Source organism: Euprymna scolopes, chromosome 16 (assembly GCF_053919585.1).
Source record: "Euprymna scolopes isolate OS-2025 chromosome 16, ASM5391958v1, whole genome shotgun sequence".
Classification (NCBI taxonomy): Eukaryota; Metazoa; Mollusca; class Cephalopoda; order Sepiida; family Sepiolidae; genus Euprymna; species Euprymna scolopes.
In genome coordinates this window covers 137,808,887-137,823,567 of record NC_136497.1, presented here as the reverse complement: position 1 = coordinate 137,823,567, position 14,681 = coordinate 137,808,887, and the positions used below count along the sequence as shown (strand labels likewise).

The window sequence follows — 14,681 nt, the reverse complement described above, 5'->3', positions numbered from 1 at the left end:
TTTTTGCCCTATATTTTTTTGTGCCTTTTAACATCATTTTTGTCTGGGTCATTTGTACATTTGCTTTTCTATCTTATATTTAATTCTATCACCATTTAATTTTTTTTCCTCTTCTTCTTCCCTGATCTTTCTTATTATGTCTTGGCAGTTGTATGAAAAGCATATCTTATTTTTCTTTTAATATTATTGGAATTTTCCCCTTTTCTTTTTTTTTTGTACATATTTGTGAATTATTCCATGGATTTCGGCCTTTTGGATTATTTTGGACCACCTTCCAATTACGTGATTTCCTGGGATTTTACTTGTGCAAATGGAAACTCAATTAACTTTCTTGGAGTTATATTTTTGGATTTTACCGTCATTGGATTATTTACCTTTCACCAGACTATCCATTCACGTGTAATCACCTTTTTCTTCGCCATATTCCCTCTGCTTCACTTTTTGTTATCAAGTAAGATCTTTGACTTACTTGTAGTTTCATCAAATACTTTTGTATGCTAAATCCGATCCCGCAGTTTGCTAATTCCTACCCTCTGATGAGAAGGAAAGTATTTCTTCGAAACTCCACGGATTAAGGACTATCCACTTATCAAGTGTTTCCTTTTCAGATTAAATATGTTTTTAACTCTTTTTCAAAGTGTTTTTTAACATGTTTTATTAACTATTTGCTCTTATATATATATATATATATATATATATATATATATATATATATAACATAGAACCCTAACTCATCGTGCCCTGATGATTTGTTCTAAATCAAAACTAGATGAGAAATTGAAATTGATTACCAATACTTTATCCAAGAATGGGTACCGTCTTGATGTGATTAGGTCAGTCATGCAAAGAAACAGAACCGAGTTTTCCCAAATTAAAGTTAATACGGTGACTTAATGTCCAATATATCTTCGTTTACCATTGTTGGAGACAGTAGGTGAAAAATTTGCCAAACAAATCATCTCAACAAAAATGCTACTTTGCTTCAAATGTGCGTGTTATGTTTTCTATGAAAACCTTAATGGCATCTGACGTTTCAGAATTTTTTAGATACGGATTGGTTATTTGTATTATTTGGATTCATCGGACTGCTGTTCTCATCTTGAGTGTGATTTTCACGTTTCGGTCAATGTAACCTCCGACCTTCTTCAGGTGTATCTTGTTGAACTCGGGAATGTTTCTGTCAAACTCAGGAATTTGACAGAATTTTGAGCGGAACCCTTTATTTACTTCATATTCTCTTGTTCTGTGAGCCATGACTAGATAGAGGTCCTAAGTAATTCGCAATTGTATTTTTCGTCGCCCACACTGAGGACTGAACCTTCAACCTTCAGGAGAATATCACTTTTTACAATTGATTTTTCCAAGTACTCTAACCACTGCGCCACGGGTCCTTAATGGCATCCTCTCGAAAAGAGGATCTACTGCCCTTACCATCATAATAATAATTTAATTTACAATTTTACGTGTCTTTAAGATTGGATAGGAGAGTCCAATAAGCATGCACTCAGCAAAATTAGAAATAAGATATATCGAGCAACGGACGTTTTTACTAATACGTACGTGTTTTCAATAATTGACCATCATCTCCTTAAAAACCCGTCATGTGCAGCGAACTTCAGCGGAAACTCATTTTCAATTCTGAATGGTGCTCACTCCACATTCCAACTTAAGATCTTGGAGTCTATTCATGTTCGGTTGAAGAGGCCTTCCCCCTGTAAACAATTTTTGTTGATTATTAGTACAATGTTACCATTTTCACGTACGATCCAATCACGTTGACACACCGGTTCTCGCCAGATCACCAAAGTTAAGCAACGTTGAGCCTGGCCAGTACCAGATGGGTGACCATTTGGGAAGGCTAGGCGCTGTATGTACCTTCAGGGAAGGTTGGGCGTGGGGCCAGCACCCGCACCCTGTAAAAAGAACTCCTCGCTACAAAAACATTTACAAAAGTTGTAGATGGCTTATGCTCCTTCAGGGACTCAAGGGCAATGAGGGGGGGGTACTGGGGGGGTACTATTTCATCTCTTATTTATGGAGATGTTATTAAGGAGCGGTAACCCTCATTAATTAAATATGGCAGATCAACATACAATGTTATCGTTTTCTCCTTAAATTTGATTTTTTTGATTAGGAAAGAAAAAAAGTTCTTCATTAATTCACGTGATATTTGGAATATGATATTTTCGTTTCATGACGTGTACGTACATCATAAAGATTGTAATTGTCTGTATTTTTGAGATGAGGTGTTTTCATTTATTGAGATTGTCGGACTGACTTCCTCACCTTGGGTGTTAGTTCGATACAAAACACCTGATGAAGGCCGGAGGGCAAAACGGCCGAAACGTTGTGACTATAACAACCAAGTTGAGGAAGTCAGTCCGACAATCTCAATTTCTGAATTTTTATTTTTATTATTTTTTTTTTCTTCTCAGATTGTATTCTGGATATGCACACAAAAAGTACTCACGCGAGGGCGCGAGAGTGAGAATCGAAACAGCTAGTAAAAGAATAACAGTTGAATAGGAATAATAAAACGAACGAGAATCTGAATAGCATTTTGTTTCACCGACTTCCGTTTTCATTCATTCACGTGAAACACAAACAAATGTCGCGCTTTTTCTGTTAAAGTTAATATTTCTAAAATTATTAACCATAATAATGATAGAAAATGGTGTTTCATATTGCATTCGTTATCCTTTCTTTAGTTCCCGGATTTGTTCATTCTTGTGGCGTTCTTACTCATGCCGAAATAGGTAAGGAGTTGTTTCTTCTTTTTTAATTCTAGAAAACTTTGTACACCGTTTTTCGTTTATATCAGAAAGAAAACATCAGAATAACCGAATAAAATATTACAAAATATTGAAATCGCTATCTTAAAGCTGAAAAATTCAAGATAAACAAAATATTGATTCTTGTATACTTCTACAACTTTTGTTTTTCTAATCTAGCGGAGAATCCCAAGTCGATCCCGGAAATGTCCGAAGCAGTTTACGATTTGAAACCCAACTATTCGTATGCTTATTGCGGCGTGCAGCGGACGGTTAGAAATTGGCTCTTCCCCCAGCCACTAAATTCCACAATTTACACTTTTTTTCACGTTAATCTCATCGATTACAAACTAAACTTTCAGATTAAAACATTTTACATTAAATAAAAACACTAAAACTTATCCAGTTTGGTGATAAGTAAGTTACTAACTTATCTTGCCTTTGATAATATTTATTTGTTATATATTTGTTTTTTTTTTTTGTTTTTTTTTTTTTTTTACAACTTTTTCGAATCTATCTATATATTAAAACAAGCCCCGCCCCAAAAAGTTTTTTTTTTTTTTTTTTTTTTTTTTTTTTACGATATGCCTCAACGTAGTTTAAACACCCCCAACTTCCCATGTTAATAACGGCTTTCGGAATAAACAGCCCCAACCTCGAAAGCCGTTCTTAACATGGAGAGGTTGGTGGTGTTTATTCCGGAGCCGTTCTTAACATGGGGAGGTTGGGGGTGTTTCTGGGACAGGTCGTAAAAAAAATTAAAAAAAAATATTTTGGTAAATGTTACTGTCGGAATACTCTGGCCAAACCACTCCTAAAAAAATCGTCCGCGTCCATAAAACTTAAACACCGAACCTGAACTCGAAAACGAAATGAAACGAAATATAATATTATTACCAGAAAAGATGTATTTCCCCTGTTATTATTTTTTAGTAAGAACGAATTACTATTTGGTTATCTTTCTTACTAAAATAACATAAAATGAAAGTAAAAATCTTATTCGTAATAGGCCGGCCAGCGCCGCCAGCGGCTACCCATCAAAAATCACTTCGGTTCTAATTCTGTAGAAATTAACATTTTAAAGTGCTTTGACAATACTAGTTGAACATTACAATTTCGACCGATTTTCTTTTCGTTCTAAAAACTCAACAGACTTGACAGTACTTTTGTTAATTTGAATTTTATGAAAAATACATACAAAAAAAAAAAAAAGAAAAAAAAAGCACACAACCTTTTCATGAAAAAAAAGGCAAAATACATTAAAAGAATAAATGGAATGTAAGTCATAGATTTATATAAAATAAAATCTGGGTTTGTATTACACATAGATTCGAAAAAGTTGTCAAAGAACGAATATATAATAAATAAATGTTATCAAAGGCAAGATAAGTTACTTTTCTACCTAACTGTATATATTTTTCGTGTTTTTATTCAATGTTACATGTTTATTCAGCTCGAAAAGCATACAGTGTTTACCGATGTATTGGAAAATTCAAGATGGCGGCCGACTCTCTCTTTAACACGGTAAGTTCAGGAAAAGATGTTATAAATAATAAACTAGACAAAATACTGTTAGAAATTTGCTCAATATATGTTACCGTGACATAAGTTGACATATATTCGGTGTTTTTTTAATAGTATTTTGTCTAGTTTATTATTTATAACACCTTTTCCCAAACTTACTATGTTAAAGAGAGTGTCGGGCGCCATTTTGAATTTTCCAATACATCGGTAAACATTGCATGTTTTTCGAGCTGAATAAACATGTTACATTGAATAAAAACACAAAAATGTATCCTGTTTGGTAGAAAAGTAACTTATCTTGCCTTTGATAATATTTATTTGTTATATATTTGTTTGTTGACAACTTTTTCGAATCTATGTGTACAGTAATACAAACCCAAAGTGTATGATATTCAGTGTGAACTCTGCCTGGTTTAGACACGGCCAAAACGGAAGGAGGGGGTAAGTATTTTTTTGACGCAGGCTCTCTTTAAAAATCTACCAAAAATCAAGTAATTATCCAATCAATACGAAATTTTCACCGATTATTAAGTGGAGAATGAACTTTATCACTTTCATAATCGAGATATATATATTGTTTTGCCTACACCCCCCTTCTTTATTTGTAGTGATAAATCTGCTTTTAAATAATCAGCCGAAACTGAACAAAATATATTGTATTGTAGGGAGGGTGAGGATTAAGGTTGAAAATCCGAATTTTGCAGGTGTTTAATTTTTTGTGTTTTGTGTTTTGAAATGTGAAGTTCGTTGAATATGTTAATAATTATTGCTTCAGATTAGCAAAAAAATATTTTAATTATTTTAACACTACTTTTAAATCTTTGAAAAATAAATTAATAATTTTCTTTTAGTGATCCCAATATTGCTAATATAGAATTAAATAGGAAATGCTTTGAAGAAGCGATACCAGAAAAGAAAAAAATTGATAAATAATTGCACATTTTGTTAAAAATACGATAATTTCTTTTGGACATTTGTCATTACATGATATTACCTCACCTATGGAAGACCATAAGGCCTACAAACAGTTATCTCCCCTTTTTCATTTTTGTTGTGACTTTTGTGCTAGACTTAGTTTAAAGTGTGGGAGACTTGCATCTACCACACTCACTCATCCAGAAACACTTCGTCCTGTTGGCTAGAGAAAGTCAAGACAACCAAACGTGATACTAGTAGGCACAGCCAAAAAAATGGAAGAAAAACCAAGTTTTTTTTGTTTTGTTTTTTTAAACGAATTAAAATCTATTAAAATTCATTATTCTTCAGCAAGTTTTTTTCCCCCAGGAAGATAAAAGCCTGAATTTTATCACATGAAAAGTAGAATAATATAAAACTTTTTCTACTATTTTTAATATAATTTAAAAAAAAACGCCATCCACTGCCATTTTTGTCTCGATGGATAACACATTTAAATATATATATATATATATATATATATATATATATATATATATTTAAAGGGTTTTGAATCAGCTATTTTTTTTTTGTCTAAATAAGATTTAAGATGATTTGCTATAAGAATATGCAAAAATATTATAATATAAGTACCTGAATTTCAAATAATTCCATCTTTTCTCTCAATATATAGATTTCGTGTGGCGAAATTAAAAAATCCAAAATTTAATCATACTTTGGAAGAAACTACGGTAGCCTTTACAGGACTAAATGAACTTCATTTAGTCCTGTAAATTTCCATGTATTTTTAACATTTATTTTGACAATTAAGTGAAGAATCAACTTTATAAGGGTTTAATTTTTTTTTTCATAAGCGATACATACATATATATATATATATATATATATATATATATTTTGCCTGCATAACCTCCGAAGTTAAGCAGCGTTCTACTAAATTGAACACGCACTTTGTGGCTGTCTCTCTCACGTGACCGGTGAATATTCCCATTTAAAAAAGGGGGTTCGGGTAAATTTTTACTTTCTTTCCAACTAGATGACGACTTTACAGGTTTTCGAGTATGCTGAAAACGAATATCATTCAAAAATATTAAATTCAAACAAAAAACTGAATACAAAGTTGTATAACAAAAAAAACGCGTTTTACGGTTATGCGTAAAAACACCTGGCAATTCAACGGGTCTAACTTTGAGCGTTTATTAAAAGAATAAAACCCAAATAATTTAAAGAACTGAACAAAAGAAAAAAAAAAACGTTATTGTTCGTATGGGATATTTCTACTGTATATGAGATAAAAATATATCGAAATTTTTAATAGTGAAAAAGTTGTTATAGGGACTATGAAAAAAATCTTTGAAAAATGCTATAAGGACTACTTCTGAAAAAATCTTTGAAAAATTGTTATAGGGACTATTTATTAAAAAAATCTTTGAAAAATTGTTATAGGGACTACTTATGAAAAGATCTTTGAAAAATTGTTATAGGGACTACTTGTGAAAAAATCTTTGAAAAATTGTTATAGGGGACTACTTATGAAACAATCTTTGAAAAATTGTTATAGGGACTACTTATGAAAAAAATCTTTGAAAAATTGTTATAGGGACTACTTGTGAAAAAATCTTTGAAAAATTGTTATAGGGAGTACTTGTGAAAAAATCTTTGAAAAATTGTTATAGGGAGTACTTGTGAAAAAATCTTTGAAAAATTGTTATAGGGACTACTTATGAAAAAATCTTTGAAAAATTGTTATAGGGACTACTTATGAAAAAAATCTTTGAAAAATTGTTATAGGGACTACTTGTGAAAAAATCTTTGAAAAATTGTTATAGGGAGTACTTGTGAAAAAATCTTTGAAAAATTGTTATAGGGAGTACTTGTGAAAAAATCTTTGAAAAATTGTTATAGGGACTACTTATGAAAAAATCTTTGAAAAATTGTTATAGGGACTACTTATGAAAAAATCTTTGAAAAATTGTTATAGGGAGTACTTGTGAAAAAATCTTTGAAAAATTGTTATAGGGAGTACTTGTGAAAAAATCTTTGAAAAATTGTTATAGGGACTACTTATGAAACAATCTTTGAAAAATTGTTATAGGGACTACTTATGAAAAAAATCTTTGAAAAATTGTTATAGGGACTACTTGTGAAAAAATCTTTGAAAAATTGTTATAGGGAGTACTTGTGAAAAAATCTTTGAAAAATTGTTATAGGGAGTACTTGTGAAAAAATCTTTGAAAAATTGTTATAGGGACTACTTATGAAAAAATCTTTGAAAAATTGTTATAGGGACTACTTATGAAAAAATCTTTGAAAAATTGTTATAGGGAGTACTTGTGAAAAAATCTTTGAAAAATTGTTATAGGGAGTACTTGTGAAAAAATCTTTGAAAAATTGTTATAGGGAGTACTTGTGAAAAAATCTTTGAAAAATTGTTATAGGGAGTACTTGTGAAAAAATCTTTGAAAAATTGTTATAGGGACTACTTATGAAAAAATCTTTGAAAAATTGTTATAGGGACTACTTATGAAACAATCTTTGAAAAATTGTTATAGGGACTACTTATGAAAAAAATCTCTGAATAATCGATGAAACTGATTATGTCCTTCCCCTCTAGATTTTCACAGTACTAAAAATCATCATCAGACAGTAAGTGTAATGTTTGAAATGCATTTTACATGACTGTTTATAGATGTCTCTGAAAAATACAGATGCTGTTCGAATGCAGTTAATTATACTTCTGATCCTAAAACAAATAAAATGGATCATAGGCGCTAATGGATTAACTAATAAAAATTCCCACAGAAGAGACATTGCGAGCCTATCTCTGCTATTGTGTTTATGGCAAGTGCTCATCTTAACTCCAATCTGTGGTCCCCCCTTGCTTGACTTTCACGAAAAAACTTATCTAACTGAAACAACTATGAATAATTTCCCCCACCTTTTATCTGTGCTTAAACCTAAATGTAGATTTCATGAACACAACTTCTTTCTTAGAAGTGCACGCCTGTGGAACTCTGTTCCATTTTCCTGCTTTCCAACTGACTACAATATGATCGTCTTCAAGTCCAATGCAAACAAGTTCTTGATGAACCGTCTCCTTAAGTAATCCAATTTGCCAAATTTCCATTATTAACGATTACTACAATATTTTTCCCATTGACAATGTACACTCCTTAATCCTTATCCTCAAGTGGCCCCTGGGCCTTGGTAAGTGGTGACTCCTTTGTAAAAAAAAAAAAAAAATGTTTAGATTATTTTTATTTGTTAATTTTTTTTTTAGTGTTGTAGTTTTTATTCTCATCTGTTGAGTCTTGCTGGAAGTATGTACTCTCTTGAGTGCCATGTTAATCCCTATTTCTGTTCCGTTTCCACAGGTTATCGAGCTGCACATCAGTTTAAAACAGCAACAGAGTTTAATTTCCATCAGGTAACTATAATTTTGTAGCCTAAATTATTAACTACCACCACTCCAGAAGGTATCTAACTCCCAACCCAATCCCCCAAAAGTGGGGAGGAGCTGCTCAGAGTACCTTTTCTGGCCTGGACACGGTATAAAACTGACTTCAAAATCTAGTGGGAAATGTCTTCTTTTTTTTTTTTTTCACAGAAAAGACGAAGCGAGTCTATCTCTGCTCTATTGTTATTTCTATGGCAGGTTCTTGATATATAGCATTTTTCAATTCATTGACTTTTTCTGTTTTTCTCTATGCAGCTGTTGTTGCAGCACTCTGATGCTTTCCAAGCAGGACTTCCATATCCAGATGCGTTTTATTCCACGTTTTGTTATGCAGGTAATTATAAGAGACAATATGAACATTTTTATTTCCAAAAAATTGCGTGATTTAAAAATTTTTTTTTTAAAATTCTTATTTAGAATTAAACAATTTTTTTTCAATATCCTCCAGCATATTTGATATTTTAGATTTTTGAAAGTTGTTTTCATTTTTCCTGAGAAATATTTTCAAGCAACATCGTGATTTTTCTACATCTGCACTCAACCCCCGACCAACCAAACGAGCAGCAAAATCACACCTCTTCTTTATCTCTATATGCTGGGAGATGCAAATAAAAATTCATGAAGGCATATAAAAGTAGATTTATACTCTTATAGCTTCTTTTTTTGGTTTGCTTACCCTCAGAAGTCCCTTTTTTTTGCTCTCTGTTTCTCCAACTATACTAACATGCAGAAATTTAAATGTAATGTGAACAAATATCCTACTACCCAACTTCACGCCAAGTTTCCCCTACCTCGCTATAAATCTGGCCGTAATCATAGTAACCACTCAGTGGAAATATGCCATTTTTGGAGGGAGACGGGCAAACAAAAGACAAAAAAGAAAAAAAAATTTTTTTTAGATGATTTATACATATAAATAATTATTTAATTAATATTTTATTATCTTGTTGCAATATTTTTTATATAACTGTAAGGGTATGATTAAAAAAAAAAATGAGGTTTTAATGATAGACGGGGGGGGGGTTGATACGAACGGACCAATCAGAATGCTCTGCTACCAACCAATCAGAAACCAGAATCTCTCCATAAAATATTCTGAATCTTTTAGAATTCCTGCACATAACTTTGACACACTTGTTCTCACCAGATCACCGAAGTTAAGCAACGTTGAGCCTGGCCAGTACTAGATGGGTGACCATTTGGGAACTCTAGATGATGTATGTACCTTCTGGGAAGGTTGAGTATTGGGCCAGCACCCTCACCCCGAAAAAAGAATTTCTCGCTGCAAAAGCATCTACAGCCCCTCCAAGGGCTCAAAGGCTATTGTCTGTGTGTGTCTACCTCTTTCGGTAACCTTTGGATGGCACATAACATTTCGTGTTCATTTTCATCTTTAAGTTTTAAAATTTAAGATTTTTTTTTTTTTAAAATCTACTAGAAACTCTATTGTTCGTCTTTGCAAGCTTTACAATTCTGGACTTCTTTGGATTTATACTGCCATTTTATTTGGAGCAGCATTTCTCTTTTCTCCTAATACGAAAATGACTTACAACTCTAGAATCTACAAACGTAAACATTACATTAAGCATGTAGAACAGTTGAGGTAACAGGTTCAGTTCGCAGGGGAAGGCCAATGAAAACAATCAATAATTCCTCCCACTCTTTATCTGTGCCTAAACCTAAAAATAGATTCCATGAACAAAGCTTCTTTCTTAGAATTGCACCCCTGTGGAACTCTCTTCTGTTTTCCTGCTTTCCAGCTGACTACAATATGGTTGTCTTCAAGTCCAACGTTCACAAATTCTTGATGAGCCGTTCCCCTTAAGTAATCCAATTCACCAAATTTCCATTACTAGCAATTACTATGATATTGTCTCACTGACTACTGTATACTCCTTAACCCTTATCCTTGAGTGGCCTCCAACTCCAAGCCTTGATAAGTGGTGCCTTCTTTGTAAAAAAAAAAAAAAAAAAAAAAGGGGGGGGGTGATAAATAAAGACCTGGAAGTCAATTTTTTAAAGTATTCAACACCTGCATGGCATCTTCGTAACTACAGCTTCCCTTATTTTGTCCTTTAGTCCTCACATTCCATGGGCAATGTTTCTGACAAAGGGGGAAGAATTGCTGCTTTCTGAGTCAGAAGCTATTCCATCTAACACTTATCGTTCGCAAGTTTTTACCTTGAAGTTTTTGTTTTTTGCATAGAAATCCCCACTTATCAAGACTCGGAGGCCACTCGAGGATAAGGGTTATTGAGTGTACAGTAATCAGTGGGATAATATCAAAGTAATCGTTAGTAATGGAGATGTGGTAAATTGGATTACTTAAGGGGGGCGATTCATTAAGAATTTGTTTAAGTTGGACTTGAAGATGACCAAGTTGAAGTCAGGTGGGAAACGGGCAAACGGAAGAGAGTTCCGCAGGGATGCAGTTCTAAGAAAGAAGCTTTGTTCATGGAATCTACGTTTTGACTTAGGCACAGTCAAAGAGTGGGGAAAATTATTGACAGTGGTTTCAGCTAGACGAGTGTTTTTCATGAAAGATTGAGGAGGGGGGACCAGAGATTGGAGCTCAGACAAGCACTTTTTTTTAGCTCCTTCTTACATCAAGTGGCTTCATGCCTTGTCTAGAGCGATTTCCATGAAATAAAAAAAGGAAAGAAAAATCAACTTGGTATTATCATTAACATAAAAATAATTAAAAAATTGATTGACTTAGTAGTTGAGATACAAGGAATTTTCATTAAAAAAATGTTTGATACACTTGATGTTGAAGTCTTATCTTTAAGATCACAAAAAACGAATCAACCAGTTTATTTTGTACTCCGACAGTAAGTGATATTGATATATGACAACATTTCTCTGACAAACGTGGTACCAAATTTTTAAAGACACAGGGGTTCGTAAAAAAGTTACTAAAATTCCTGTTTTATCGTGTTAAAAAAATGTACTAAAGATGAAAATTCAACTGTTAACTTTTTTACAAAAAAAGATGCAGTAAAGGAAAATTGTTCTTTTATTTATTTATTTATTTATTTTTATTATTTATTTATTTATTTATTTTTATTATTTATTTATTTATTTATTTTTATTATTTATTTATTTATTTATTTTTATTATTTATTTATTTATTTTTTATTTTTTTTATTTATTTATTTGTTTATTATTTTTGTATTTTTTTACTTTTTATTTTTTTTTATTTTTATTTTTTTTTATTTTTATTTTTTTTTATTTTTTATTTATTTTTATTTTTTATTTATTATACTTTTCTCCTTTCCTATGAGCGTGCATCTGCCATTAGTCTCTTGCTCCTTGATAGAATTAAAATGAGTCGCCAACCTAATAGGTCCTGTACTATCGGCTAAACTCCAACCTCTGTCGCATCACCAAAATGTGATATCCCTGCGCCTGTTTTACAAGTACTTTATGGAAAATGCTCAGACGAACTCAAATGCTTCCAACAAACCCGAAAAGCAGCAAAATCCCACCCCTACACCGTAGAGATCCCTAGATGCTGTAATGCCTTCTACTTAAATAGCTTCTTCCCTTGAACTGCTAGACTTTGGAATTTCTTCCCAGACCCCTGCTCCCCTGACTGTACTAACATGCAAAAGTTCAAATGTAATGTGAACGGACATCTCGCTGCCCAACTCCCTACATAGTATCCCTGAAAATCTAGTCCCAAATAGTAGCCCCTTACAACTTAGTAGCACTGTGCCTTGTTTGGGATGAAGAAATAAATAAAAAAAAATGTATTTTTAAGAATGATTTTACTGATTGCTTTTGCGTATTGTTTTTATTTTCAGGACAATACCACAACATCTCTGAAGACACTCATTTCGCCCCTTTCATTAACGCAACCGTGAATTACATCAAGAAACATTATTCAGAACAACCTTGGAATAAAGTAAGATACATCCATCATTTATCTTTCTGAAATTTTGAGATGAGGATTGATAATTCATAGTATTTTGATTGATTGGACTATTGTACTCATTTTACGTGGCATAACGGATAAAGTACTTGGAAGAATTCAAGGTTATAGTCAGCTAACATACTTTTTTCTTTTTTTTTTTTTACGCAGGCATCACCACTTATCAAGGCCAAGAGGCCACTCGAGGATAAGGGTTAAAGAGTGTACAGTAGAAATTGGACAATATAGTAATCAATTCGGTAAATTTGTTAACTTATATGGAACGGCTCATCAAGAACTTGTTTACGTTAGACTTGAAGACGACCATATTGTAGTCAGGGGGAAAGCAGGAAAACGGAAGACAATTCCACAGGCGTGCAGTTCTAAGAAAGAAGCTTTGTTCATGGAATCTACGTTTAGGTTTAGGCACAGATAAAGAGTGGGGGGAATTATTGATAGTGTTTACAGCTAGACGAGTGTTTCTTGTGAAAGTTTGGCGAGGGGGGGGACCATAGATTGAAGCTCAGTCGAACACTTTCCATGAAAATAACGATACATCAGAGACAGACTCGCAACATCTCTTCTGTGAGATAGAGGTTGTAAGGAAGAGAAAAGGACATCTCCTACGAGGCTACGAAGTCTATTTTGAACTCTATCAAGACAGGACAAGTCCTTTCTAGCAGCTCCTGCCCAGATGTGGCAACAGTATTCCATCCTTGGACGTACCTGGCTCTTATATAGATAGAGAATAGCATCAGCAGTGAGATATCTACCGGATCGATAGAAAGATCCCACCATTTTTCCAGCGGCCTTGGCAACAGATTTGATGTACGTGTTCCATTTAAGATCAGGAGTAATGGTAAAGCCCAGAAGCTTGTCAAAACTTGAGGCCTCCTGAAGACGAGAGCCATTCATTTCAATTGATTCCAGATGGGGATCAGAGTGTTGGTGATGTAAAGAGAGAAGCTTGGTTTTAGATGCATTAAAAGTAAAAATAACCAACCACTCCTTTCCCCATTGTACCACGTGCTCAAGTTCCTAATTTCCAGCGTAGCGCTACTGGAAGCGGTGACAGGGTAAATCAGTTCCTTTGCTTTTTTTTCTCTCATGCCTATAAATTATTTGTTATTTTGATTTCAGTAATTTTATTTTTATACTTTCATAAGCACATATTTATTATATAAATTTAAATAGAAAACTTATTTTTAAAATTAAAAAAAAAAAAAATATTTTTATAATTTCATAAACATTTCTTATAAAATCATTTGTTTTTTTATTTTGTTATCAAAAGTGCAAATAAAGACTAATTGTGTTATTTTTATGTTTTTATAATTTTGTTAATTTTTATTGTATGTTTTATTGTTTATTTATCATCGGCCTTGTTTCCTCATCCATCACAACGTTTGTGGGGGGAGAGAGTACATTAGTAGATTAACCCCCAAAGCTAAATGACCTACCCCTACAAAAAATTAGTCTATTAAAGCAGTTCTACTCAATCCTCTTTTAAGGTTCTTCATCTCTCGTAGGATAATCAATCCATTTAATTAAGTGGTCATAGTCAGCTGACACACTTGCCAATTTTCTGCAGAGCGCTACCGGGGGGGGGGGGCGGTGACAAGGCAAATCAGTTCCTTCGCTTTTTTTTTTTTTCTCTCATATCTATAAATTATTTGTTATTTTGATTTCAATAATTTTATTTTTATATTTTATTATTATATGAATTTAAATAAAATACTTATATTTTTAAAATAAAAAAAAAAACAATAACAACTTTAGTTTTTATAATTTCATTTCAAATAAAATAAAAACTTTTATTTTATTTCATTTTGTTATTTAGACTAAGTGTGTTATTTTTATCTTTTTATAATTTTGTTAATTTTTATTGTGTACTTTTTCAATAATGTCCTTTTCTTATAGTTTATTTCAATAAATAGTTTTCACAAAAGAAATACTGAAGAAAAATAAAAGCGAAAGAAACTGATTTGCCTTGTCACCACTTCCGATAGGGTTATGTGCGAAATTAGGAAGTACATTTGCTGACTATAACCGAATTGAATTATAAATTACACTTTTCTACAAGTTGAAGGTTCAATCCTCAATG

The 14,681-nt window shown here is 32.5% G+C and overlaps 1 protein-coding gene and 1 pseudogene across 2 annotated transcripts in view; both read left to right on the top strand.

Moving 5' to 3' along the window:
- Window positions 1–1,757: 1,757 nt before the first annotated feature.
- LOC145296350 (5S ribosomal RNA) lies at window positions 1,758–1,874 on the top strand (annotated as a pseudogene).
- Window positions 1,875–2,553: 679 nt separating this feature from the next.
- The window catches only part of LOC145296124 (phosphatidylinositol-glycan-specific phospholipase D-like), a 92,803-nt gene continuing 80,675 nt past the window's right edge, over window positions 2,554–14,681 (top strand). Inside the window, exons 1-4 of one of the 2 annotated variants that reach the window (XR_013869970.1) lie at window positions 2,554–2,756; window positions 8,585–8,637; window positions 8,923–9,001; window positions 12,474–12,574. Coding sequence is in view for 1 of the 2 variants with exons in the window: in XM_080142275.1 (XP_079998401.1) it covers window positions 2,672–2,756; window positions 8,585–8,637; window positions 8,923–9,001; window positions 12,474–12,574 (318 nt within the window). In the remaining variant the exon portion in view is untranslated. The remainder of the gene's footprint in view (window positions 2,757–8,584; window positions 8,638–8,922; window positions 9,002–12,473; window positions 12,575–14,681) is intronic. The other variant, XM_080142275.1, reaches the window with a different exon arrangement.